At 36.4% G+C, this 26,918-nt stretch overlaps 2 protein-coding genes across 8 annotated transcripts; both read left to right on the top strand.

Moving 5' to 3' along the window:
* Nucleotides 1–4,573: 4,573 nt before the first annotated feature.
* On the top strand, nucleotides 4,574–24,117 carry LOC113715318 (myosin-11). Of its 7 annotated transcripts, none has more exons than XM_027239513.2 (38): nucleotides 4,574–5,044; nucleotides 5,836–5,964; nucleotides 6,709–6,852; nucleotides 6,984–7,129; nucleotides 7,213–7,369; nucleotides 8,157–8,215; nucleotides 8,316–8,475; nucleotides 8,556–8,705; nucleotides 8,797–8,933; nucleotides 9,005–9,151; nucleotides 9,247–9,348; nucleotides 9,451–9,508; nucleotides 9,580–9,681; nucleotides 10,378–10,415; nucleotides 10,544–10,670; nucleotides 10,767–10,949; nucleotides 11,084–11,215; nucleotides 11,292–11,401; nucleotides 11,525–11,585; nucleotides 12,482–12,659; nucleotides 12,892–13,097; nucleotides 13,175–13,294; nucleotides 13,762–13,860; nucleotides 14,409–14,630; nucleotides 14,738–14,877; nucleotides 19,804–19,918; nucleotides 20,013–20,039; nucleotides 20,132–20,386; nucleotides 20,460–20,618; nucleotides 20,692–20,898; nucleotides 20,991–21,134; nucleotides 22,348–22,418; nucleotides 22,527–22,626; nucleotides 22,697–22,753; nucleotides 23,051–23,107; nucleotides 23,193–23,273; nucleotides 23,556–23,603; nucleotides 23,758–24,117. In XM_027239513.2, the coding sequence occupies exons 1-38, from the start codon at nucleotides 5,042–5,044 to the stop codon at nucleotides 23,773–23,775; spliced, it is 4,449 nt and encodes a 1,482-aa protein (XP_027095314.2). In that variant the 5' UTR covers nucleotides 4,574–5,041; the 3' UTR covers nucleotides 23,776–24,117. The 7 variants fall into 7 exon arrangements, 6 of the variants coding, with proteins under 6 accessions (XP_027095314.2, XP_027095300.2, XP_027095305.2 ...); XM_027239499.2 differs by having other exon boundaries at nucleotides 23,556–23,638; XM_027239504.2 differs by lacking the exon at nucleotides 11,084–11,215 and having other exon boundaries at nucleotides 23,556–23,638.
* A 507-nt stretch (nucleotides 24,118–24,624) lies between these two features.
* LOC113696216 (transcriptional regulator SUPERMAN) lies at nucleotides 24,625–25,989 on the top strand. The gene has a single exon (XM_027215612.2). The coding sequence runs from the start codon at nucleotides 25,169–25,171 to the stop codon at nucleotides 25,796–25,798; it is 630 nt and encodes a 209-aa protein (XP_027071413.1). The 5' UTR covers nucleotides 24,625–25,168; the 3' UTR covers nucleotides 25,799–25,989.
* Nucleotides 25,990–26,918: the final 929 nt, after the last annotated feature.

Below are 26,918 nucleotides of genomic sequence, written 5' to 3'. Positions count from 1 at the left end.
CTCCCACGCCTCCACCTGCTCCACCTCCGGCACCACCACCAATGCCTCCACCAGCCCCTCCTCCTACTCTCCCGCCTGCTCCACCTCCAACTCCACCACCAGCCCCAGCCCCTGCACCACCACCTACGTCTCCACCAGCACCTCCTCCAACGCCACCACCAGCACCACCACCACTACCTGTACCTCCTCCAACTCCAACACCACCATCGGCTCCTTCACCAGCACCTCCTCCAATGCCACCTCCCGCCACCCCTCTCATTCCTTTCCCCTTCTCCTCCCCCTTGCCCTTCCCCCTCCCTCTTCCCTCGCCCGACAGTCAAGGCGCACCTCCTCCACAAGCTAGTCAATTTTTTTTTTTTTTTTTTTTTTTGCAATTTTCAGCCTTCCCCTCTCCTCCCCCTTCCTGCAATCTGGTGCGTGGAAAAATCCCCCTCCCCGGCGCTGTCTAGGGCAACGCTTCTGTGAGCTCAAAAACGACGAACAGTCCAAGTGTACAGGGCACCGCTTCTGTCTGGCAAAGTGTTTTGGAGTTTCAAAACAAGATGCGGCAAAACGATGTCGTTTTGCTAAAAGTTTAACAAGGGGACCGTGAGTTTTTTGGGTTCCTGTAGCAAAAGTTGTATAAAAACTAGTAGCAAACAAACTTGCTCAAAAACTTGGGTTCCAAACACCCCCATTATATCAGGCTCACACTCTTTTTGTGGGGTGCTCATCCTTTGTACCATTTACTAATATCGTATATATAGAGCTATGAGATAAAAAAGTGGATGAGGCGTTAAAATTAATAATAGTGAGTATTGTGTCATATAGGGTTTTTCTAATGAGTAGGTATTCATCAATATACTCAAATTATATTCATCTTATCGTGTGAATGTACAAACTGACATTTATTGTCCCCTTGTAAGTTGACACTTTTTAAATTTGATCTTATTTTTCAAAAAAATTATTAGTTAATGTCTCCATTAATGAGTGTACCCATTAATCAAACCCTATTACATATTTGGTGAAAAAGTAACTTTTTTGTGAAATTGTGTGCACGCCAATGATTGATGGCAATTTTAGAACCCTATCGGCATGCATTAGGAATACCTATAGAACAAAGCTTTCTTTATAGAACACCAGAGATAGTTTAAAATATGAGCAAATTATTCAGAGGGCCGCTGAACTTTTAGAATCATCGAATTTTGATCACTGAACTATCTAAAGTTTAGATTTCAGACTATTCCTTCAGATTTAATCGAGTTTTGACCACTAAATTATGCTCTTTTCTTTTTGTCTCGTGAATTATGCGAGCACTCAAATTTGTCATGACTCATGTTTAACGATGAAATATAACGAAATGGTTTGAAATCTAAACTTTAGATAGTTTAATAGTCAAAACCAAACTTTTAATAATTCAATGGTCAAAATTCCACGATTCCAAAAGTTTGATGGCCATTCAAATTATTTGCTCTTAAAACATAGAAATTACGTTTGCTTTTGTAGGTAAGGGTTAGAATGGCTACTATTACCTAAAAGAAGGCATTGGGGCCAAAAAGGTTAATCTTAATCTCTGAGAGAGCAAATTAGTACCACCTGAAACTCAGATAACTGCTCATTTTACTGCTGTCACACATCTTAACAAACACAAGACTCGAGAGGGCTCTCAATTGTCATGATCCGATAAGCGTGCAATGTAAAGTGATGTTCTGGTAACGGTTCAAGGGTACTTTGTACAATTAACCATCCCTAGTTTTTTTTTTCCCCCCAAATAGTTAACTCTTACATTACTCCTACTCAAACTTATTTAGTAGAGGATCTAGCATGGTCAATGGGGCTAATCCTACACTAATCTATCTATAAGAGGACCCAATTAGGTCAAAGTGTTAGAGGGAGTGGCTCCTACCTTTACACTCGTTGAATTTTATTATAAATGCAAAGTTTTGAACTCCTGACTTGCAACTAAATTTGCATCTTATGTTGCACCTGATGGGCAACTCACCTGAAACGAGCTACTTAAATAAACAGTACATATAAAAGGATTGTGTAATTGTTTGTTGCAAAGCCTCCACAATTTCTTTTTGTATTCTAACTACAATACCAATACCTGTTTGCATTGCAAGAAACAATTTCACTTGTACCAATCAATTATGCGTGTAAACACATATATTCCTATTAGTGATGGATAAAGAAATGCGTAATATTTATGATGAATAAATTTTAAATAAATTTTTTTTATTGTTAATGCAAACTTTAATCTTTTAAATTGGTTTGTGTTATGTTGCCAATTACTACTTAAGGGTAGTTTATATTGAAAAATATGTTTAAATGGTAAATTAAGAATGCTTATAGATAATTATGTTGACAACACGCTTTTGGGATGTTAATGCAATTAAAACTACTTTATATGAAAATAAATATGTAAGTACATAAAGTGACAATAAAATATTTACATCAAATCAAACTCCCTCATTTCCCTTAATATATAGATATGGGATAATATCAGATTCCTCCTTGAGGTTTTTGACAATTTCACCGAGTTCCCTTGAACTTTTAAAAATTGTACATACCTCAATTGTCATTTAAAATGACAACACTACCCTTAAATATTTTAATGAAATTCTCTTGTTTGTATGCATATACTAAGAATGAGTTTTAAATTTATTATTTTTTTGTTATTCCTCTTATTTATTCATTTTTTTTATGCCAACAAAATCATGGAACTACTACTATTGCTTTTAACTTCTATCGAAACCAATTGTCCAGCTAATGAGTTAACTTTAAATGCGATACAACGTATTTGCTGATCTTTATTTTCTTTTTTTTTTGTATCAAAATTAACAAGAAATCAAAAAGAAATGACCTAAAATTATTACTAAATTATGGTAATTCCACTACTCAAAAATTTCACAAATTTGAAAAGAATTATTTTAACACTTTCTTCTCTATTTTATAAGTATAAATCCCTAGTGAAACACCATCAAAAGTATTTTATCATAGTAACAAATTTATTATTATAGTTAATTATCAAACAATAGATATGGACATAAAGAAAAATTGGCACATGTTCTTTATAATTGTGCTAGATATAATCTTACAATTGCAAAAGGAATTAAATCAAAATTCATTAAGCAGGGGCATTTACGGTATTCATTAAAAATTTGACCAACTCAATGTTATTTTAAGATTTGGTTGCTAAAACTATCAAATCAAGAGAGGTACCTATAATTTTGTTGATCTTAAGGGAACTCAGCAAAATTGTTAGAAACCTCAAGGAAGGTTTATGAAATTATGCCTTTGGATATTAATTACCTCATTTAATCCTTTCTCAAAATTTCAAGATTGACAAGTCTTAAGGTAAAATTTCAAGTCTTTTGTTGCCGACATTTAATCCTTTCTCGAAATTTCAAGGTTCTAAGGTAAAATTTCAAGGTCATAGGGATATTAATTATGTTTTTCATAACAATAACGTAGTACTCCCTCCGTTCCACTTTGATAGTCCTATTTATTTTTTCACACAGTTTAAGAAAAAGTAGTTAACTTTGTTGGAAAAGTAAATTTAGATTGATATTTTCCTAAAATACCCTCACATTAAATAGAGTACAACTTTATGGGAACTTGAATTGATGGTAAAAAAACAAAGTTGGCAAAGCGACAGGGGTGGAAGAAGGTGGTGTTTGAGGTAGATTGTTTACAGATTGTGGAAGAACTTAACAGGGAAGGTACAGAGAGGATTGAGTCAGTGGTGATTGAGGATATTAGGAGTACTCAGGAATTTTTTGATGAATGTTGTTTTACTTTCACTAGGAGAGTTAACAACTTTGTTAGTCATACGCTAGCCAAATTGGCAATTAGCTTAGAATTTTCTGCTGAATGGAAGGAGGTCTTCCCAGCGTGGCTGCATGATCTGGTGCAGATGGAGTGTAAGGGCAGTTGCCCAGACTTTTGTAATTTGGTTTCCATACTTCAATAGAATGTTGTCGTTTTGAAAAAAAAAAAAAAAAAAAAATTGATGGTAAAAAAAGAATCAACTCTCATTAAATAGGGTAGGTTTATAGTAACAACAACTTACATTGAATAAGGGCATTTTAAGAAAATTAAAATACAACTACATTCTTCAATTGGAAAGTAGACTACAATTTGGGACAGACTAAAAAGGAAAACAGGACTATCAAAGTGGGACCAAGGGAGTACAATATTTGTTTGTTATGAAAACATAACATGTGCCACTTCTCACTTACAATTGTGTATCACGAAGATGAGTAGTGGAATATCAGACAACTATTTTTTTAACCTTTTTACAGTAAAGTATTGAACTATTATTTGAAAAAGCACTTATGGAATACAACTTTTTTTCCTTCATTTTTTTTGAAGGAATTTTTCCCTTTATTGAAAACGTTAATATGTTTCAGATTTTCGATAAGTTATAGTTTTTTTTTTTTTAAAACAACGTCGTTTTATTAAAATAAAATTTTTAAAAAAAGAAGAGAAAGTTTGACGACAATGATGATACTTAATTAAACAAAACAAGGTCCAGTCAAGATATATATATATATATATGTACACACACATATACATACACTACCGTCCCGCCAAAAACTCCAGCGGAATGACTCGCACACAAGAGTGAAAGAGAACCACAAGACCCTGAGATCAATCGGCGAAGAATTCAACCTGCACTCCGATCGCGTAGGCTTCTCAAAATAATGTCAGCTCTACACGACGTATCTGTCTGGGAACTTGGTTCCATACCCAGAAGGAGATCAGACAACCAAGATTATCCATCATCAATCAACGGTCATTCCACCAGATTTGTCCTCAAGCCCCAAAAAGAACCAAAAGGGAAAACCCGCAAAAAAAAATAAAAAATCACCTCTTTATTATTTGCCGATCGTACTGCTCCTTCAATCTCCGCTGATTCTTCAAGATTCCGACGTCTTCTCCGATTAGTCAACTTGTGCGAAACCATTTGCGGATTCGTGAGTTTGTTCTCTCAAGATTGAGAGTCGTAGGGATATGTTTGGACGGTGAAGGACTGACTTTTTTCCTCCTAAATTTGTAAATGGTATTAAACTTTTCCAAATTATTAATGCTATATTGTGCTCATGCTGATTATTGTAACGTTTTAATCTTGAGAAAGGATCCGAAGATTGTTTACAGTATTCCAATGTTGTCTCTCTCTGGTTTCAGCTTAATCTTTGAGTTTATCGTATGGACATGCTTTTATGTGTCTACGTAATTTGTCATAGTTCCTTAGGAGTGAATTTGGGGCTGTTCTCTGAATAACTGGTATGGGATGATATTTTATTAAAATGTAGTAGCAAGTGTTGTTGGTGTCTAATTTACAGCAGATTACCAACTTAACTGGGGTTGATGGGGTTTAACCCGGATAGGTCATATGGTTTGGCTTGTTAAAACCTATGCTTTGGACGGTCAATCAAGAGTAGTTTTGTGTAAACATTCTGCTGAAGTACTGTTGGTGGATTTAGAGCAAGTGTTACATTGTAGTGCTACCACCTTAGCTCAGGGGATAGCAGTGTTCTTTTATAGCTTATTCAACTTCATGAGCCAGGTATCTTACTTTGATGATGAACTCAACTACGGAGGAGGATTTATAACCAAATTAACAGTGAAATTTTTGTTTACAAACTCACATTCTAAAAGAAAACCTGTACATTCTAGACTCAAATTATTAAGTATTCGGGTTGTCGACAACTTTTCTGGAAATGCATATTGAATTCTTCCCCCAATTATTTAGTATTTAATAAGTTCTAGGCACTTCCGTTGCTTCAATTGCATAGCTCATCCTTATTCAAGATCTCAGGTTATGACAAGAAAGCTGACTTTCACGTGCAGGGTACTCCAGTAAATATCATTGTTGGGAGTCATGTTTGGGTTGAAGACCCATCTGTTGCTTGGATAGATGGACAAGTAACTAAGATAAATGGAAATGAAGTTGAGATCCAGTTGTCTGATGGGAGGACGGTAGGCCAAGCTCTTCTGCAGTAGTGAATATAAACTCAATTGAGTCTGTGGTCTGCAAAATGATCTTTTCAAGAGCAGTTGCTTCCAGGCATATAGGAGGCAATCCATTGTTTACATGCAACTACTAAACCTGATCAGATGTAGAGTAGCATTCAAAGTCTAATCACGAATTCCTTGAATTGGCAATGAAGAGTATCCTAGATTCGTTAACTGTGCAAAACGGCTTATTCTAGAAAATAAGTTATCTTTTTTAATTTTTCCACACAAAATTGTTTGAATGGTTGATTACATTGATTCTCTGTGAATAAGTATTTGTAGTAAAGTGCTTCATCTGGATGAATGTTATTTTTTATCAATAACATGTGCTAATTTCCTTTTTTCTTTTTATTACCTTATGAACGTCCTCCTTCCTTTGTCTTTTTTCCTTTCCTGAATATCTCCAGTTTTTCACAAAAATAAAAGGGATGATTAAAGAGACAGGCTTTCTTTGATCTCCATCTTTTCTTTTGGGCTGCTTACAAGAAATCAAAGGGCATTTTACATGCTTGATGGAATATTTCTTTTGAAAAAAATTTAGGGTTCTTGTTGCTTCTTCTACAACCTAAGCAGTGTTTTTGCTAATTTGAAACTTGCGGAATTCTTCTTTTGGCATTTCACTGTAATTTAAGCTGTTAAGATGTTTTTGGGAAATCTGTAATTTGGAACTGTATTATCCACTCATGCATATTTGTCTAATCCAACCAGGTCGTTGAGAAATTGTCAAAGATCTATCCCAAAGATGAAGAAGCTCCTGCTGGTGGAGTGGATGATATGACGAAATTATCATATTTGCATGAGCCTGGAGTACTGCAGAACATAGCTGCAAGATATCAACTCAATGAAATCTATGTAAGATGATTGTTTTTCTCATTGATATTTTTTGCTTAACCTATGGCCATCCTGGTGAGAGAAAGTAATGAATTACTGCAGCTATGGGGGGCTCTGTCATAATATTATATCCTACTCTGACATTATGGCAGACTTACACTGGAAGTATTCTTATCGCCATTAATCCATTCCAAAGACTACCTCATATATATGATTCCAGCATGATGGAACAATATAAGGGAGCTCCATTTGGGGAATTAAGCCCTCATGTTTTTGCAATTGCAGATGTTGCCTATAGGTGATCTTTTGACTATTGTTTTGCTACATAATTCTTCCAAATCATGATGTAAACTATAGACTGAAATGTTTGAATTTAACTAGGGCAATGATTAATGAAGGAAAGAGTAATTCTATTCTGGTCAGTGGTGAAAGTGGAGCTGGTAAGACTGAAACAACCAAAATGCTTATGCGATATCTTGCCTTTCTGGGTGGACGTAAAGGCACTGAAGGAAGGACTGTGGAACAACAGGTTTTAGAGGTGAGATAAATAATGTGACTTCTTTCCATGCTCGTAATATCAATTGTTCTAATTTTTTTTGTGCCCTGCTAATCCTTTGATATAAGAGTTGTTTCAACATGATAGATTTTGAGATTAAAATATAAGAACATATCTGGAACTCGTCTTACTGTTTAGCCCACATATCTGGCTTTTACATTCTTTATATAAGCAATTGCTATGCTTAATTCTTTGGTTGATCAAAATTGTATATTGCTGAAACAACATCAATGTACAAGGCATGGATGGGCATATGGTGTTGATGCTAGGGATAGTTTTGAAATGTGAAAGGTAAAGAAATAAAAGGAGGAAATGTGTAAAGGGTTTACAAGGTAGAGCTGAAATTGCACATTGGAGGTCCACAGGAAAAATGGAGCTTTCAGTCCCACTAGTTCTCTGTTCATATCTTTTGTGTAGATATGTAAAATATAAAGGGCTCCATAAGCTTAGCTATAGTAAGCTGGTGCTTTCATTATGCAATACTAAAGTTGTCCAATACTATGAGGAACTGTTCCCTATTGTTTCTGGAAGAATAGCTCACTACACAAGGCAAGCACCATTTAGGAAGATTAGGATTTTAAGTTGCCTTGTACTTTATAGAGACTTTGTTTAAACTTCGGAGAATAGAATAATAGGACAGCCTATCCATCATCCTCTATTTTGTGGATTGATTTTCCTCATTATCAAACTGAATGAGTTCAGATGTATTGTTTACCTTTACTTTTAAAACGTTTACATATCTGAAGCTGACTTGTGATAAAAATTGCAGTCAAACCCAGTCCTTGAAGCTTTTGGTAATGCAAAAACTGTTAGGAACAACAATTCCAGGTGAGATGCAAATTTCAGTCTTCCAAAGAAAATATTTCTTGTAGTTGTGTTTGAAAATTACTTGGGACATTTAATACACTGCCAATTTTTTTTGGTGCAGCCGTTTTGGTAAATTTGTTGAGATACAATTTAACAAGAATGGAAGAATATCAGGAGCTGCAATTAGAACATATCTTCTTGAGAGATCTCGTGTTTGCCAAGTTTCAGATCCAGAACGCAACTATCACTGTTTCTACCTCCTTTGTGCAGCACCACAGGAGGTAGTTTGCTTATATGTTATACCTTCACGCTTGTGTTTTATAGCAATGAGTAACTGCTTGACTGTTCTGAATCTTTACAGGAAATTGAGAAATATAAGTTGGGGAATCCCAAAACATTTCACTATCTTAATCAATCAAATTGCTATGAATTAGTTGGCGTTAATGATGCTCATGATTATCTTGCAACAAGGAGAGCCATGGATATCGTTGGCATTAGCCAAAAAGAGCAGGTTTAGTCTTAACATCAATCATGTGGAAGGTATGCTTTTTTAGAATTTCTACACCAAACCTGCAAGTAATTCATCTTCTTTTCTTTTTAAGGATGCAATTTTCAGAGTTGTGGCTGCTATTCTCCATCTTGGTAATATTGAATTTGCGAAGGGTAAAGAAATTGATTCATCGATCCTCAAGGATGAAAAGTCTAAGTTCCATCTGCAAACAACAGCAGAGCTACTTATGTAAGATTAGTGCCTTGATCTAATCACTTTGCCTAATTTTTCCTTGTCAATGACTAGAAAAATTTCAATAGGTGTGATCCTGTTGCACTGGAAGATGCACTATTGAAGCGTGTGATGGTAACCCCTGAAGAAGTTATCAAAAGAAGTCTTGATCCAGATGGTGCAACAGTTAGTAGGGATGGTTTAGCAAAGACTACATATTCCCGTTTGTTTGATTGGTACTTAGAATTACTGATTTTGCCAACACTTAAGTCTATTGTTCAATATTATAGTTTTATGCTGACACACTTATGAATATCTAAACCTTTTACAGGTTGGTGGACAAGATTAATGTCTCTATTGGACAAGATCCTAATTCAAAATCCCTTATTGGAGTTCTTGACATCTATGGTTTTGAAAGCTTTAAACTTAATAGGTAGGTAGTGTGTCATAATTGAAGGTTTTTATACAAATACTCAGGTGATTTTGTTTTTCTTCTCATTTATTTGCATACTTAGAGGTCCTTTAATATGTGCAGTTTTGAACAGTTCTGTATTAATTTCACAAATGAAAAGCTGCAACAACATTTTAACCAGGTATCAGAGGTGAAACTTTTGCAGTAGCACCACTTTTATAACAGTAATGTGAGTATTGTGTTTTCTACCAGCACGTGTTTAAGATGGAGCAAGAAGAATACACAAAAGAAGAAATTGATTGGAGTTACATCGAATTTGTTGATAACCAAGATGTCTTGGATCTTATTGAAAAGGTCTGCAACTTAGTCTTATACTGAGTTGTCTTCTTTTCTGTTATAAATATTTTGGTATGAGATACAGTGTACTGTTGATAATTAATTACAGAACTGGTTCTTATGCAATAAACTTTATCTGGAGGATATTAAGTGCTTATAAATTTGAGAGACTATATGTTGAGTTCTTCTGGAATCTGTTATATACGTAAAAGAGGGAATATTAGGTGAACAGGTTTGGGAAGATTACCAAAGAGACTAGGTGAACTAGGTAAAAATAGTTTTTTAGCTGATACTTTTGCTTTTCTAATTCAAATTTATTGTCTGGTACTATATACTTCTGTGCATTATCTACTCATAGGCTTTGATGAAATCAGTTGACTTTTCCTTATTAGCTTCAAGCAGGAGGATTATTGTAAAGGTCATTTGAATATGTAGACTACAATACTACTATAACAACTTCAACCTTTGTATGCTTAATAGATAGGTCGCTTTAGTTGTGATGGTGATGGTAACATATCGTGAACCTGGAAATATTTGAATTTCCAATTTTTACTAATTGAGTTGTGATCAATTGTATAGCTGTTATTATAGTTTCAATCAACCTAAGTTAGTTTGAGCCTTAATAACATCATAGCTCATTTGTTCAACTTAAAGGGTTAGTAATCATACCTGCTCAAGAAATAATGACATCTTTTTATTTTTTCTGTTTGGCAGAAACCAGGAGGTATTATTGCTCTCCTTGATGAAGCCTGGTATGTATTTGTGTATTGTCTTCACACATCTTTCTAAGTGTTGTGTGGAATTTTGGGCACTCCTGTCACAAAGTTGACCATATACAACATATTCACAAACTTGGAACTGACATGCATTCTCTTTCCAGTATGTTTCCCAAGTCAACTCATGAAACGTTTTCTCAAAAGCTTTATCAGACATTCAAATCCCACAAACGCTTCGTCAAACCAAAGTTGTCACGTACGGATTTCACAATTGCTCATTATGCTGGCGAGGTGATTGGAACAACATGATTATTAATGAATTTAACGGAGTTCTTCTGCTTGAGTTTGTAGTCCATCATGTATTTCCTCCTTTTTGTTTTGCTTCAGGTCCAGTATCAATCTGAGCAATTTTTGGATAAGAACAAAGACTATGTTGTCCCTGAACATCAAGATCTGTTGGTTGCTTCCAAATGCTCTTTCGTAGCTGGGCTTTTTCCCCCACTTCCTGAAGAAACTACTAAATCTTCGAACAAATCTTCCAAGTTCTCATCCATTGGTTCTCGTTTTAAGGTACATTTTGCTAACTTGCTTACAGAGCTGTTCAGTGTTTTGTCACTGGAGTATACCTGACAGTGGCAATTTAGTGTTAATAGTTTGGTGTTTTGGGTACAAGAAAACCTGATCTTCCTGTAAAATGGGTGCAGTTACAACTTCAACAGCTGATGGAAACATTGAACTCTACTGAACCTCACTACATTAGATGTGTTAAACCTAACAATCTTCTGAAACCAGCTGTTTTTGAAAATGCCAACATCATGCAGCAACTGCGTTGTGGTGTGAGTATAGTAAATAATAATGCTACAAAACATTGATTATGCCATTTGAATTGAATGATGATGTTTTTCACTGCAGGGTGTTCTAGAGGCAATCAGAATCAGTTGTGCTGGATACCCTACACGTAGGACATTCTATGAATTTCTACTTCGGTTTGGTCTTCTAGCACCAGAGTTCTTGGAAGGGAAGTAAGTAATTCTTATTTTTCCTAATTTTAGCAAAAAAATCTTAGTTGTTTTTAACAATAGCTTAATTCTTGGGAAACTCTTCCAATTTTCTGATCTTATTTTCTCATTTGAACAAATAAGCAGTACTGATGAAAGGATTGCCTGCAAAAAGATTTTGGAGAAGTTGAATCTGGCAGGATATCAGGTGATGAGAATTTCCGCTGCCCTTACTAGTTCTTATATTTTGACATTTAAATAGAGCAAGTTAAAGTCAATCAATCGCTGTGCCCTGTATGAGGATTTTGGACTGAGTTTATGGAGAAGAATGCTTGTAATTTTGAATTAAGCTTTAATTGAGATATGAAAGACTCTTTAGCTTTTTTGGATTATATCTTATGACCAGAAATATTTTTTTAAGTGTTTCTTCTTTTGCCTTCTTGCATCTAATGATAGCAGGCTCACTTAAGCCAATAGTCCCTGTTAAAAAATAAGAACTTTTTAATTTTCATTAGTAGCAAGTATTGAGTGCGGCTTCCTCATTATGCCAATCTGTAATGAAAGTGTTTATTTTGAATCACCTTTCCTTTATATAAAATTTAAGGTGGGGCTGCAGCTGTTCAGTGTAATTTTAGTATTTTTGATAGAAACTCTTCTAGACAGATATTGTTGCAATCAGATGAAGTCATAAAACAGATATTCTGAATGGCATTTTCATGAATCATCTACCACTGCACTCTCCAACGCTTCTTAAGCACACTCATGTATGAATCACTAGATCATATCAATGTTATTCTGCTTTCTCCAGTCTCTGTTTATTGTGAACTGAGTCCTTTATAACATGCTTGATGTGTGTATAATTCTATCTTGTACATGGTGTCTTCTCTGCTCTGTATGCCGTGGTCCTCACAATGTTTGCTTGATGTTGGTGTCTGTAAATAGTGAAATCTAGCATATACTGCTCTCTCTTCGTGATGCTCATTTTGTGTTTGTCACTGTCTTGAACCCTAAAATGTGGATTTGGGTATCTATATCTTATGCTCCTTTACAGTGATGGGGTTCTATTAATTTTTTCCAAGAGGTACTCATGGTTGGACTTCACAGATAGGAAAAACGAAGGTTTTCTTAAGAGCTGGTCAAATGGCTGAACTAGATGCACGAAGAGCTCAAAAGCTGAACAATGCAGCTAAGACAATCCAAAGGAAGACTAGAACTCATATTGCTCGGAAGCATTTTCTTGCTTTGCAGGAGGCTGCAGTTTGTATACAATCTGTTTGTCGAGGTTTCTTCAACTGGAAACATATTTACTCTTGAAATCTTTAGCTTGCTAAGTATTCTACTTTATAATGGGCTTTCTTTAAAATCTCAAGCTGTTTTATTCTTGTTTCATAGCCCATGCAGTCTGGTTCATTATAGTCTTTGGCTTAAGATCTCATGTCTGCTTTTCTTAGAGAGTATATAGAGCTAGTCTTTTCTTTTCTTTTATAAGTTTTTGGTTGCTTATGTACTTGCAGGAAGGCTTGCTTGTAAAGTATATGATGGTATTAAAAAGGAGGCAGCTTCACTTAAAATCCAGGCAAACTTGCGTCGTCATCTGGCCCGGAGGAAGTACACAAACATAAAGCTGGCAGGAGTTGTACTGCAGACAGGAATGAGATCAATGGCTGCACGAAAGGAATTCAGATATAGCAGGCAAACCACGGCAGCAACTCTTTTGCAGGTTATCAATTTGCTTCTGATTTTTGTTGCTTTGTATAGTATGTCCATTTTGCTATTAACAGGTAAAGATGTTTGCAGGCCAATTGGCGTGGTCATAGAGCCTTCTCATACTATAAGAAACTTATAAGAGCAGCCATTATAACACAATGCAGATGGAGGGGAAGGGTGGCTAGAAGAGAACTCCGAAAATTGAAGATGGTATGTCATTGTGCTATTGTGAAAAGAACAATGTAATGACTAGTTTATGTTTGGGAAGCAAGTTTCCACAATTACTGCTGCTTGATACTAATAATTTGCTGATGCATGCTTATATTACCAAGTATATCACATTTGTTTATGTTCGAATACTTTGTCACATTCTCAGGTGGAATAAAGTCATATATATGCTGTGTTATTGTGATTGGCCATTGATTTTACAAATTCATACTTGCACTTAGAGGAATGCTTCTTTTCCTATCATTTCAAATGGGAGTATGGGCTTGATAACTGATGCATTTCTCCTGGAATATCCCTGTAGATGCCTTAAGTAATTTATTTTAAGTTGCCTGCACTTCTTGTTAGCCTCTACATACTAATATTAAAGCTAAACCTATATTAATCTAGTTTTCCTTTGAAAAAACTTTTGACTTGCAGATCTCTAACATTAAGCATGTTTCGTATCTTAGGCTGCAAGAGAAACAGGGGCTCTGCAACAAGCAAAGGATAAGCTTGAAAAACAGGTGGAAGACCTTACCTGGCGATTGCAGTTGGAGAAACGTTTAAGGGTAATGCTTTTCTTATTTAGAGCAATTGTTTCTCTTTTCAGGAGATTTCTCCACTCCCACTAAAAAAAGTTTTGCGATAAATCATCCCTTTTTTTTCTTACTGTACTCTTAGACACGCGTGCACAACAATTGTAATTTTTCTGTATTCTCTGGATTGCAGTTGGAGAAACGTTTAAGGGTAATGCTTTTCTTATTTAGAGCAATTGTTTCTCTTTTCAGGAGATTTCTCCACTCCCACTAAAAAAAGTTTTGCGATAAATCATCCCTTTTTTTTCTTACTGTACTCTTAGACACGCGTGCACAACAATTGTAATTTTTCTGTATTCTCTGGATTGCATTTTCATGTAGGGGGCCCTTGTAAGTGATTTGAACCTTTTGTTGTATTACTGATTATCTTGTTGTTTAAAGGCACCATTTTAGTTCATATGTTTTTTAAATTCTCAACATTTTTTTTGTTGAGTTGAGTGTTGTCATTTCTGGAAATATTTCAGCTCTAAGCAATGCAACTGTAGCTTGACTGTGTATTTTATTGACCATTATCTTTGCAGACTGACTTGGAAGAGGCAAAAGGCCAGGAAATAGCAAAGTTACAGCAATCGTTGCAAGATATGCAAAGCAAAGTGGATGAATCTAATGCATTGCTCATCAAGGAACGTGAGGCTGCTCAGAAGGCAATTGAAGAAGCCTCTTCAATTGTTAGAGAAACACCTGTTCCTGTTGAAGATACTAAAAAGATTGATGCTTTAACTGCAGAAGTTGAAAATTTGAAGGTAGTGCTTGTGACCTAGGATATTAGAATGTCTCCATGCTCTTCAGCATTTTCCCTGGACTTAACCTTCAATTACATTTCACAATCGTGTGGTTTTAAACAATTTAGACTTTGCTACAATCTGAAACCCAAAGAGCCGATGATTCTGAAAGGAGATGTGCGGAAGCTTTGCAGTCAAGTGAAGACAAGCGTCAGAAATTAGAAGAAACCAATAAAAGAGTTCATCAACTTCAGGAATCTTTGAACAGGTAGCATCAACTAAAAAATGGTTTTGCATTGATTTCCTTTCTCTTTCAATATACAGATATACCCTTATCTGACGTATAGCTGAAAATATTTTCTTCCATAAGTAGCCTTAAGCTCATGGTCATCAATGAGTCTGTTTAAATTCAAGTTGTTTCATCTCCCCTATATTTTTGTGGGGACTCCTTACTGGAAATTTGCTTTTGAAGGCAGGAAAAAACCTAAGTTAAAAATTAGGTCTCGATTACAGCACTTGTTGGGGTGCTTTGCTCACATATCTTGAGTATAACACAGAAAACCACTATGCCTGCATAATGCTAGGCATATAATTTTTTGTAAGTAGCAATGTAAGGGATCTAATCTTGAGATATGGTGGATTGGACAGATATGCATGACTCAAATGTATATACATGTTTAAGTAGGATGCCCAAATTGTTAACACAATGGCTTTCAATTACTAAACTTCTGTTAGATGTATCAGTATAGCGTGGAGTTGCATAGTCCCCATTCAAGATCAATCCAGTTAACTACTTTACCTGAATGACATCTAAAAGTTTGTGTTGTTCCACTGCATCTCGAAACAATCTATCTTAAGATGGATGTTTTTGTAGTCTACTGTGGGACATTTATTAGATGTGTTCTTTGGGAATGGCCTGACTTATGACAGATAATTCTGATAAGATAAAACTACTTGAATTCATTTGAACAACAGTAGTACATATGGATTTATCACTTGCAAGGTGGCCGATTTAGCACCCCTTGTCGCCTCTTTACTGAAGCAGATGCACTGCGCTGCCAGCTGTAACCTTGTCTCTCCCACTGTTCTAATGGTTGTGCCACCATCAATCTCAGGTTAAATCTGGGTCTGGCTGCTTCCTGACCTAAGAAAAAACTATTATCCTTGAAACAAACAAGTATTGGCTTTCTTATTTCTCGAGCGATAATTCCATGATCCTGACCAGCAACTTGGTGGTGTAGGCAGAAAAGCCTTATTTGGAGCAATGTTAACCCCCTTCTTAAGTGATAGATGATTGCACAAACTTGCAAGAAGGTATCATCTTTAATGAAAATAATGTTCCTTAAAGAGTTCATGAGGTTAAATTATAATTACTTCAGCAAGTCAAAATAGAAGAGATATCAGGGTAAAAAGTATAGCAAGAAATGATTGAGTGGACTTGATGTCTAGAGATCACTGATTTTTTTAACGGACTGATTGAGCGAGAAAGAACTGAAATCTGATATCTATGCGCTTTATCCTGGATTATATGGTCCTGTGGATATGACTAGCTGATGTATATGTCCCATTTTTAAGGTTCATTCTCAAAATTTCCATGCTCTGGTACTACCATCTAAATGACTCTTCTTTTGATTTATCTATCCCTATCAGTACTCCTCAGTTGGTTCCCACATGATTTGTCTGCTAAAATGCCTCTTTTCTTTCTTAATCTTTTTCTAAAAGAAAATAAATAGTTGCTTTTTGGTTGTCAATTAATGAGCACAAATCTTGTATCAAATGTTTTGTAAGCAATGTACAGGGAGAGCATAATTTTTGGCTTCCTAAAATTATGCTCAACTGAAAATTTAAAACTAAAAAGAAGATAAAAGTAATTTGAGGAGGAGTAGGTGCACCTTCACCATTTTGAACCTATCTCGGGCTTTTCGATTTTGCCAATTGGTTGCAGGAGATATATCTTACTAACTGAAGAAAAGAGTAAGGATCCCTTGTGCCATCTGACTAATACTAGATATGATCTAGTGTGCCTCAGGATGATATACAGCATGTCGGACCAATTTTTGGAGCTGAAAATGACTTTGTCCTCATCCAACTTCAGTTCATCTTCACGATTTTTTGGTAGAGAAAGTCAGGGTGATGCTTCGTCCACTTCTTCCGACACTACATCTACTGATTCTGATTTCACCTTTCCAGCTCCTGCTTCAACTCCAGCAAACTTTTCTTCATTGAATCCTGGTGCTTTTCAGCTCGTAGTTCAGGATCTTTCAGCGGCTGAGATGTCAGGTTAGTCTAGATTTATGGGAGTCTCCAGTCTGCTCTTGAACTCTTTTGATACCTCGTGTAAATTTTGATCCACCAGTCTTTTGCTAGTAGGCGTCTTTCTCTGAGACCCAATCCTTCCACTTTTGGTCTTTCCCACTTCTTTTTCACCTTAAATACTGAGCATTTTGTTCCCAAAATGTGTTCACTTTTGTTTAAGTGAGACCCTCTCAAAGTGACTGTATTATATACACCTTTTTCTCTTCATGGTTGCATTGTGCAGGATCCGAAAACTGGGAAAATGATCGGGAGGGGGCATTCGATGACTTCTTCTGAGGAAACTTGCTCTTTCAAACTGTTGTATCTATAATCGTGCTAGCTAGATGTTAGTCTGACACTCTCTTGATCTGGCCATTTTGGCATTTAAGTAGGTAATTCAACCCAAAATTGATTAACATCTTTTGTACTATACAAACCAAGATTGAAAAGTTAGATACTCCTGAAAACTGGTTCAATCATGTACAGATTGTTTCCCATTAAGGTGGATTATCTACTTTTAAAGTCTATGAGATGTTTCTAGTTGATGCAGAGTTCTGTGTTGTTGGGGTGGCACTGTTAATTTTTTGTCCAATTTTTTTTTAGATTTTATGATGAAATTTGCTCCACTGGGTTAGTGATTAAATATTTGATCATGTTGTTAGGCCTGATTATCCTGGGAAGCTCATCATTTTGGTAGATAGGAAACCTGTAAAAAGAAGAACCCTGCATGTATAATCATCTAAATATATCTTTAGCATCTTTACTGATGAGTTAAAAATGATTCTCCTTCTTTTAGTGGTTCCTTTGTGTTGCAAATGGAACCATGATTTCAGGAATGATTCACCTACTGTTATAGCATGAACTGGCCTTCATTCTCCAGTTGGTGCTTAAATCTTTAAAATACCGATAGATTTAGAAGCGTGATCTTTAGTTGCAATACGAACTTTTGGGGTTCATCCTATGTCTTGCCTAAAAATCCTAGATCTTTGTCAAGCATTTGAAAAGGTCCAAGGTCTTTTTCTTCCCGTTATCTAGAACTTTTTCTCACTATAATCAATCTGCAAGGAAGAAAGATGTTATTCCCCCTCTCACATCAGTACCAGTGGAAGGCCCGCATAAGCAGCACCAGCTGATTCCCTTTATTCAGGTTTTCATCTTCCTCCTCTTCATTTTCTGTACGATTCTGATTTCTTCTCTCTCCTCTTGTTGTCCTCAGATTTCATCTGCTCAATCCTATGCGTCTATGTTCCAATTCTACACATTTGTTGCTCATCCCCCAATTTGGACCCTAAATGTCTATGCTAGGAGAGAGCTGGTATAGAAAATCTTGGAATTATAAGTACGTTATGCATATATTAAGAGTTGGGGAAGATGTTGGATATCACCTTTGTCGGGACATCATTTGCTACTCTTTCATTTATGATGGAAAACGCATTCTAACCCTTCTTCATATACGGAATGAGTACAGCTCTTCATGAGAAAAAAGCGAGAAATTTTAAACATTTATGTATTAGATGTAAATCTAGCTAGTAGCGGATGTTGAGTTTGCTCGAGTGGTGTTTTGCTGACAAGTGGTGTAAGCAAAATCCTGTCTCAATACAGGATAAGGATGAAGAAAGCAGTTACTTGGTCAAGTTGTTTGTTGCAGAATCTCTACCCAAAATCTTAATTATGCCTAGTCTGGATTGCCTTCAAGCTGCAAAAACTGTTCTCTTACAATTTCTGTTTAAGGATACGAGCCTGCTGCACCTGATATATGGACAAATAATCTGACAACTATGTTGATATCTTGGAAAGTTTCTTAAACCATTTCAAGTCTCTAAATCTTATCAGTTTTTGTTGAGGCAATCCAGCCTTTTCCTTGGGCTGATATGGTTATTAAGGCTATTTTTAACTTGATTTATGAATCCTTGACTGCTATCCATAAGTTATGTCAAATATGCAGTTATTTCTCAGAGTTCTTTATTGCGGGACGTTGTGCTTATGCATATGAACTTATGTAAATATCAGTTCTTCTAGAGAATTTTGTGATACCGAATTTTTTTTGCCTTTTGGCAGTGGGCTCTCTCTCTCTTCCTCTACATATAATGCCAATATGTGCATGTGTGACTATGTTTGTGTTAGCCATACCATCTTTTGCCAATTTATTTCTTGCCCACTGTCTTGCTCTTCATTATCCTTTTAAGTAGATCCCATGCTCGTGAGGGTTCTTGCCATGCAATAAATAATGTTCATGTTCGTCCAGGTATGTGAGAGTTCCTAGGCTATTTTCAATTGTGAAATGCTTACTACTAGAACCGAAAAACAGGGAAGATGAGTTTTCACTAACATCAGTTAAAATAGCTTTTGCTTGCTTATGCTTGCTGTAGTTTTCTCTCTGGTAAACAGGATTGAGAAATTAGGACTAAAGAAATATGATCAGAACTTTTACTATTTCTAATTCTCCTTAACAGGAAAGAAAGTGTCTGATTCTCTCATAATGCTTCAGCTGGATTGCAAAATTGAGGATTTCTAGTTTTGATCTCAATTTGTAAGATCCTTGTTAACACAAGTAAACCAAATGATAAATTGCTTTCATAGCATAATCAATAGGTCTGTGTTGCTGGGCTGCTTATAAAATGCTGTTTAGCATTTTGACATTGACAATTTTCATTTGGGAAGTACATGATTTTGGTATATTCTCTTTAGCAGTGCATGCATTATTATTATTATTACTTTTTTTTTTTAAACAGTTTTCAGCTGAATATCTTATTCTTGTATAAGAGACAAGCAACAATCTTGAATTACTTTGTTATCCTTATCTATACCTTTTGTGCTTTCATGTTAGTACTGTCCTTGTACTGCAAAATGGATATTATGCTAGGTACAGTTGATGGAAGTATTGTCCTTGTGAAAATAGGCTTGAAGAGAAACTTTCCAACTTGGAATCAGAAAACAAAGTTCTTCGCCAGCAGGCCCTTGCAATGGCACAAAGTAATAAGTTGCTATCCAGCCGCTCAAGGTCAATTATGCAGGTAAATTTCGAAAATTGAACTGTTTATCTGTGATTACAATGTATTATCAGTTACTAACACCTTCAGTTTCTTTGTTATTTTTTAAAACTGACAGAGGACTGAAAGTACAAAAACCAATGTCGTAAGTTCAACTTTAAGACTTTATAGTTTAATTCTAATATTTCTGTATATGTTAGGGTTATATTCATATATTCACTGTTACAAAAATTATAGGACCTACATAGTGCTTCAATGAATGCAAGGGATTCTTCAGAGGCAGAGGGAAGACCTCAGAAATCGCTTAATGAGAAGCAACAGGAGTATCAGGACTTGCTCCTTCGCTGTGTTGCGCAGCATCTAGGCTTCTCTAAGGGTAGACCAGTTGCTGCCTGCATCATATACAAATGCCTTAGACAGTGGCATTCATTTGAAGCTGAGAGGACAAGTATTTTTGACAAAATAATCCAGACCATCGGCCATGCTATTGAGGTGATAAGAGGAAAACTCACTGTTTACCTGCAATTGAGGACTGGTATTAATAATTGAATTTTCTTTCTAGCAGAAGACTCAGGACAATAATGATGTCTTAGCCTATTGGCTATCCAATGCTTCAACATTGTTGCTGCTGTTGCAACGCACACTGAAAGCTGGTGGCACTACCGGGGTGACTACTCAACACCGGCGATCACCATCAGCAACTCTGTTTGGGAGAATGACACAGGTAAAATATCAGATCTACTTCTAGATTTCACTCCATAAAACATATACATGTTTTACAATACAACTTTCTGCAGAGTTTCCGGGGAACTCCTCAAGATGTCAACCTTTCTCTGATTGATGGTGATTTGGCTCGTAGAGTGGATATTCTACGCCAGGTTGAAGCAAAATACCCTGCGTTGCTTTTTAAACAGCAACTTACAGCTTATGTGGAGAAAATTTATGGAATGATCCGTGATAATTTAAAGAAAGAGATTTCTCCGGTGCTTGGGTTGTGCATTCAGGTGCTAGCCTATATTCAGAAATCATAACATATTTGCACAAAGTATTTGATCTGATTTGAAATTGCATGACTAATGCAAGTTTAATCATCCAGGCACCAAGACTATCCAGAGCAACCTTGCTTAAGGGGACAGCACGCATGCTTGCTAATGCTGCTGCTCAGGAGATCTTAATTGCTCATTGGCAAGGCATTGTGAAGAGCCTAGGAAACTTTTTAAATATCTTAAAAGCTAATCACGTGAGAATAGCATTTGCTGCATCTTTGTTTGGTGTGCTTTCTTTTATCTTATTTCTTGTTCAGCTTCAGGTTGGCATGATTTTATTATACTATTCAGTTGATGTTGTGTTCTTTTTTTATTTTTATTTGGGTTTAAATACCCAGCCCTGGTTACAGCATAAAACTTTCTGTTACTACAGTTTTGATTAGAATAAACATAGTACCTCTGGGGTTCTGTCATTGCTTCTGTTTTTGAATACATTCAATCATCTTAGATTTCCTTGTAATCAATTCATATACCTTATCATCTGTTTCCATTCAAGAGTTTCATGGTTATACTGGATTAGATCTGTCAGGGTGACCTCCCCATTCTTTAATCTCTGTTTTAGGGGAACCAAAATTGGTGTTGGTGGCCAACATTTTCTGGGGAAATAGTCTCTAAAGGTTGTTGTGTATTCTTTCCCAGTTAGGTCATTGCATCCACTGAACAGAGAAGTTAGAATAAATAAAGTTTTGAACTGTAATAGGACCATTGGGACTGTTTTTGATCCTTTCAAAACAATGGTTTGGGTTTATTCCCAGTACTTGTACCCTTGATCACTTCTTTTCACATCAAAAAGTTACTCTGAATCTTTTAATTATCCAGCTATTTTACTATAAAATTTATTGCTCGTTCTTCTGCTAAGTAATTTAAGTTGTTAATTTTGTTTTCAATTCAACAAATTCAAGTCTTGCAGCTAAGATTATCTGAATGGATCCTGAACCTTGACAGTCCAAATTGGTACCATGGGCCGAAAACCCTGATTACATACTCCCCCAAAACATTGACCTCATTGGTTTTCCTGGCTTATAAGACAGTTGAAATATCACTTCTTAGTAGTCAACTGTCTTGGCTATGAAGTGTCTTTGTTTTTATATAACCTATATCTGCATATCTTCAAGATTTAGGGAAACATATAATGTTAACCATTGTACTACGTATAGGGCAATAACCAACCTTGTTGATACTAGATATTTTGTGGTAACTTGTCTGATTATTGTGTTTAAAATCATGCTAAGTACACATCTCACTACAGAATGTCGGCAATGTCTTATTTAATGATGGATAGCTACTTAGTCTGATCTTGTAGTTCAAGGATGGTATGATGGAATTGCCAAAAACTTGCGCTTATGATTGGCAATCCTTGTTCTATTTATTGTATTTTTGGTGATGGAGAGCTATGTTTACTTTTAGGTGCCTCCCTTTCTGGTGCGCAAGATTTTCACCCAAATTTTTTCTTTCATCAATGTGCAACTCTTCAACAGGTATGTTGTCTATTGGCATTTGCTTGTTTCCCAACTGTTTGCTATATTATGGAGTCTAGTTTATCAACTTATTTCAGTTCTTCCCGTGTCTATTTTTCATTGTTATAGCCTCTTGCTGAGACGAGAATGTTGCTCGTTTAGTAATGGAGAATATGTGAAGGCTGGGTTGGCTGAGCTGGAGCACTGGTGCTATAATGCTACTGATGAGGTTAATCTTGCTTTCTTGATATACACTTTCTTGTATTGATTTCCTTGCTAAAGAAGAAATTTTGTTGCAGTATGCTGGTTCATCCTGGGACGAGCTTAAGCATATAAGACAAGCGATTGGGTTTCTGGTACACCACCATCTTCTTCTTGCTGGAAAACTTTCTGCTCGTTATCATGTTAATTGAAGAAAAGGCAGTTACAGTGTCCGTTGGACAATTTGATCCTTTCATTCAAGCATGCACCTTTGATTGGAATCAGTGAACATATTCTGTATTCGGAAAATGTTTGAGGTCTTAATCATTGATTCTGTATTTTTGGGGAAGCTGGGGGGTGGGGGGGAAGCGGGGGCAGGTGAGGTGAGATTGAAATTCCACACATTTCACCACTTGAAAGTTATGATGATGTCTCTGATTTTTTTGCATTAGGTTATACATCAAAAGCCCAAGAAGACGCTAGATGAAATAAGTCATGATCTATGCCCTGTAAGTAGTGCACATGAAAGACTAAGTTTAGGCTTTTGTGATAGAACGTGAGATCTTGCTGATTACATGTTGATATGATTTACAGGTGCTTAGCATTCAACAGCTCTACAGGATCAGCACAATGTACTGGGATGACAAATATGGCACGCATAGTCTTTCCCCAGATGTAAGTCCTGACTGATTTACCAATTCAATGTTTAGCGCTACTCTATTCATCTGTTAGTACTCTCTCAGATATTGAGCTTTACTTGAAACTGGGATGATTGCATAGTTTTAATGGCTGAACTAGCTCCTCTGAGATTGTTATTAACATCCGACTAGATATCAAAATACTAATTGATTTGCTCTTTCACGATAGCATGGTATGAGAAAAAGTGCATTAAAAAGAAAAGTAGGAATCACTCGTTCGAGCCAGGCTCAAGTTGTATCTTAATGTTTGCATTGATAGGTTATATCCAACATGAGGGTGTTAATGACGGAAGACTCCAATAATGCTGTAAGCAGTTCTTTCCTGCTGGATGATGATTCAAGGTTGATCATGAGATTATTTTCTTTATTACTTCCTTTATGTGCACTGATTTGGTATTTTTCGTCCAAGATTCTTAAATCATTTTGGTCCGGTCCTGTGTTTTCTGTTGCTCCTGCTGCAGCATTCCATTCTCTGTTGATGACCTCTCCAAGTCAATGGATCAGATTGATGTTTTAGACATTGAACCACCCTCACTTATTCGTGAAAATTCAGGGTTCAGCTTCTTACTGCCTGCCACGTCCTGACTAAAGATGGGTTAATTGATCGCCATCCAATTCTTTGCTAAGACTTGATAAAAAGATAGTTTAATCCCTGACTTGATTATTGGCCTATTAAATTGGAACCATTGGCTTTTCCCATCCTCAAATGATTCATGGCATGTCTTCTGCACTTTTGGTTTTGTTTCTTTGAAACTTGTCTCATCTCTGCATATGGCTGGCGTACATTATTGATGGTTAATGCGTTTCATTTTAGGGCTTCACCGCGCATTTGTTCCTCTTAGCTACTAGCTATCTAGCTGCATTGCGGCTTTTCTGTATCCAACGTTAATTCTTCAAAAATGTTAATAGAGTCTATCTAATGCCATTAATAATAATGTAATCAAGCTTCCCGGGGCTTATCCGCTTTCACTTTGCGGGAGAAAGAAGGATAAACGCACAAAACCCCAAATATGGAGCTACTTCCCCCATAAACATTTACCTTGCTTAGATATGTTTTTTTTTTTTTTTTTCAATATGCTATTTTCCATACATTTTTTCTGTTTTCATATTTTCAAAGATTGGCATGCATCTTTTACAGGATTCGACCTCTTGTATCGAGCCATAATACCCCAGTGGATGTTCTAGGCAAACGATGATAATTTCGAAGTCAAATAATCAAACTGACCTTTTGAAACTTGTCGCAAAATTTGAACATTTTCTATATATATATATATATATATATATATAACAGAAACGAATTTTCTTATTTCGGCTCCCATATCTTCTTTTCTCTACTTGAAAGCCAAAAAAAAAAAAAAAAAGGCAAATGCATTTTCGAAAGAAAGTAGTACGGAGAATAAAAGAAAGATCTTCTTTGGTAGGCTAGTTTTGTCGTAGGAGCTTCTCAATCAGTCCATCAACAGAAAACAAATTGCGCTTAATTCAGGTACTCGTAATTGTAGTCGTGTCAAAAGAATCTTGAATGAATATCCGCTAGACCGCACCCGCATCTGAAAATAAAGTAACCGCATAATTTGGCAGACCGAGCTTTTTGTATACATTGGCTAACGGGCTGAGTAACAGCTAGATTTGGTAAGAGACATATGCAGGTGGATTTTTACACAGAACATTTACTTGCACCCTCCTCCTGCCTTTAGACTTTAGTATAAAGCAATCAATAACAACAGTACACTTGCTCGCTCCTACACCAGAACTCAGTCTCTGCTAGTGCTGCTTTTTCTTCAGCAATTCAGCTCTCTCTCTCCCCTCCCCTCCAAACTCTGAGTTGGGCTACCAATACTTTTAATCTTCTTGAAGCAAAGGTAGGCCGGCATGGAGAAAGTGAACTTGAGTGGTGAAAAGTTGAAGAAAGGGATATGCTGCTGGGACCATGCCAAGTTCAGCTACGAGAAACATGGTGCATATGGATTCTCATGGCAACAAAGAAACTACAGATGTAGTTTTTGCAATAAAGAGTTCAGGTCTGCGCAAGCTCTTGGTGGCCATATGAACATTCACAGGAGAGATAGGGCTAGAATGAGATTGTCACCTTCATCGGATGGTCTCAACTCAACCCCTCACACTAACCCTAATTTCGGCTCACCTTCATCAGCTCTTTCTGCAGACACGCTTTCGTCTTTCGCAGGCTTCTCTTCACCAATATCCTCCGCCTCTACTGCTACTGCTACTGCTGCTGATGCTGATGCTGCTAGTGAAGAACAAGCTGCCGCTGTCTGTCAATCTGAATGTGATGATCATCGTTTGACTTGGGCAAGAAGACATGTACCAAAGAATCTCAGCAAAAGAGCTCTTCTAGAAGTTAAAGAATTGCCAATTTTGGCTAAAAGAACTGAAACTAGGGTTTGGAAAAAGAAAGAGGTTGTTAGATTGGACTTAAACATGGGTTTTTTCCGGGATGCAAAGGATGATCTGGATTTGGAGCTTCGACTCGGGCTCTCTTAATTTAGTCGTATTAGGTGAGAGCCGCATACATTGTTCATTGATCATTGCATTTAGATGTGTGTGCTCTTTCTAAATCTCATGTTTAGCTTCTTTAATTGAATGAAAATACCTTCCTTTCATTGTCAACTTTATACTTAATGGTTCAAATGAAAGGGCAAAAAAAAAGTTCCAATGCCTTAGTGATTTCAAAATCCCTCCCTATTAATACTTGTAGATTTGTGCTTCTGTCTGCAGACAAGTAGGGGCAGTATGTGTGGGCGTCATTAGGTACATTTAAGGGTTCAAGTCCTGAAAAGTGAACGCATCTTCTTGTGTGCTCGTTTTCAGTTTTATCTGGCTGTCGTGATGAACAATGTTTGCATCAGAAGTTAGCTTGAACTTCTCCTCCTTTGATTGTACCACTAGATTGCTGTAAATGTTGCTGCTCCTGCAATCTATGGCGTGTCAACATGAAAAGAAACGCCTAAAATAAATCAACAAGGAGGATGCAAGTCAGAACCTAAGCTACAGAAAACAATTTTCTGGGTGAAGTGACTAGTTCTTAATGTCGTATAAGCTATTGTTCCAGTTAGTTAATATGTTTTCAAGTCTCCACGGGAAAGCAAAGTGTCGTGTCAGCTGAAAAAAGAAAATAAAAAGAAAGTAAAGAATAGATCGTTCTTTAAGCTTTAATTTGTAATTTGTAATTGGCAAAGAAAAGCATTTCAGTGCCTCCATAACGGATGGCCGCACAAAATGAATTGGGAAATCCAACTTCTAATACCCGACATTAATAAAGGATAGTTTGTTACATCTCCATATTCCGAGTGCAATGGATTTCAAATGCCCAGTTGTCCTCTAGTCCTTGAATTAATATGTCTTTGAAGAACCTCAACATTTTGTCATCCCTCAAACTTTTAGGGGCACTTCCCTGTTAACATTTGGAAACGGGTACGTAATGAATGTGTCACAATTATCTCAATTAACATTTAAACGATAATTGTAATGTCTAACGATTCTTTGCATAACTTGATCAAGTGTATTCCCCCGTTTCTGATGTCAGAAACTCCATCTCTAATGAATGATTCAATTCTAATAAGATTTGCAGTGAAATAAATTTAAACCTTCCGGCCGGGCATCT

Source organism: Coffea arabica, chromosome 1e (genome assembly GCF_036785885.1).
Source record: "Coffea arabica cultivar ET-39 chromosome 1e, Coffea Arabica ET-39 HiFi, whole genome shotgun sequence".
NCBI classification, from domain to species: domain Eukaryota; kingdom Viridiplantae; phylum Streptophyta; class Magnoliopsida; order Gentianales; family Rubiaceae; genus Coffea; species Coffea arabica.
Note: the sequence above shows the minus strand (reverse complement) of the source record. Positions and strands in the feature narration are given on the sequence as shown.

What these genes read in the sequence shown, in the direction of transcription:
- LOC113715318 (XM_027239499.2), top strand. An exon ending in GAAAGCTTTAAACTTAATAG is followed by an intron (nt 9,349 to 9,450) that starts GTAGGTAGTGTG and finishes TAATATGTGCAG; the next exon opens with TTTTGAACAGTTCTGTATTA. An exon ending in TGCAACAACATTTTAACCAG is followed by an intron (nt 9,509 to 9,579) that starts GTATCAGAGGTG and finishes GTTTTCTACCAG; the next exon opens with CACGTGTTTAAGATGGAGCA.
- LOC113696216 (XM_027215612.2), top strand. Translation starts at nt 25,169, where the DNA reads ATGGAGAAAGTGAACTTGAGTGGTGAAAAGTTGAAGAAAGGGATATGC.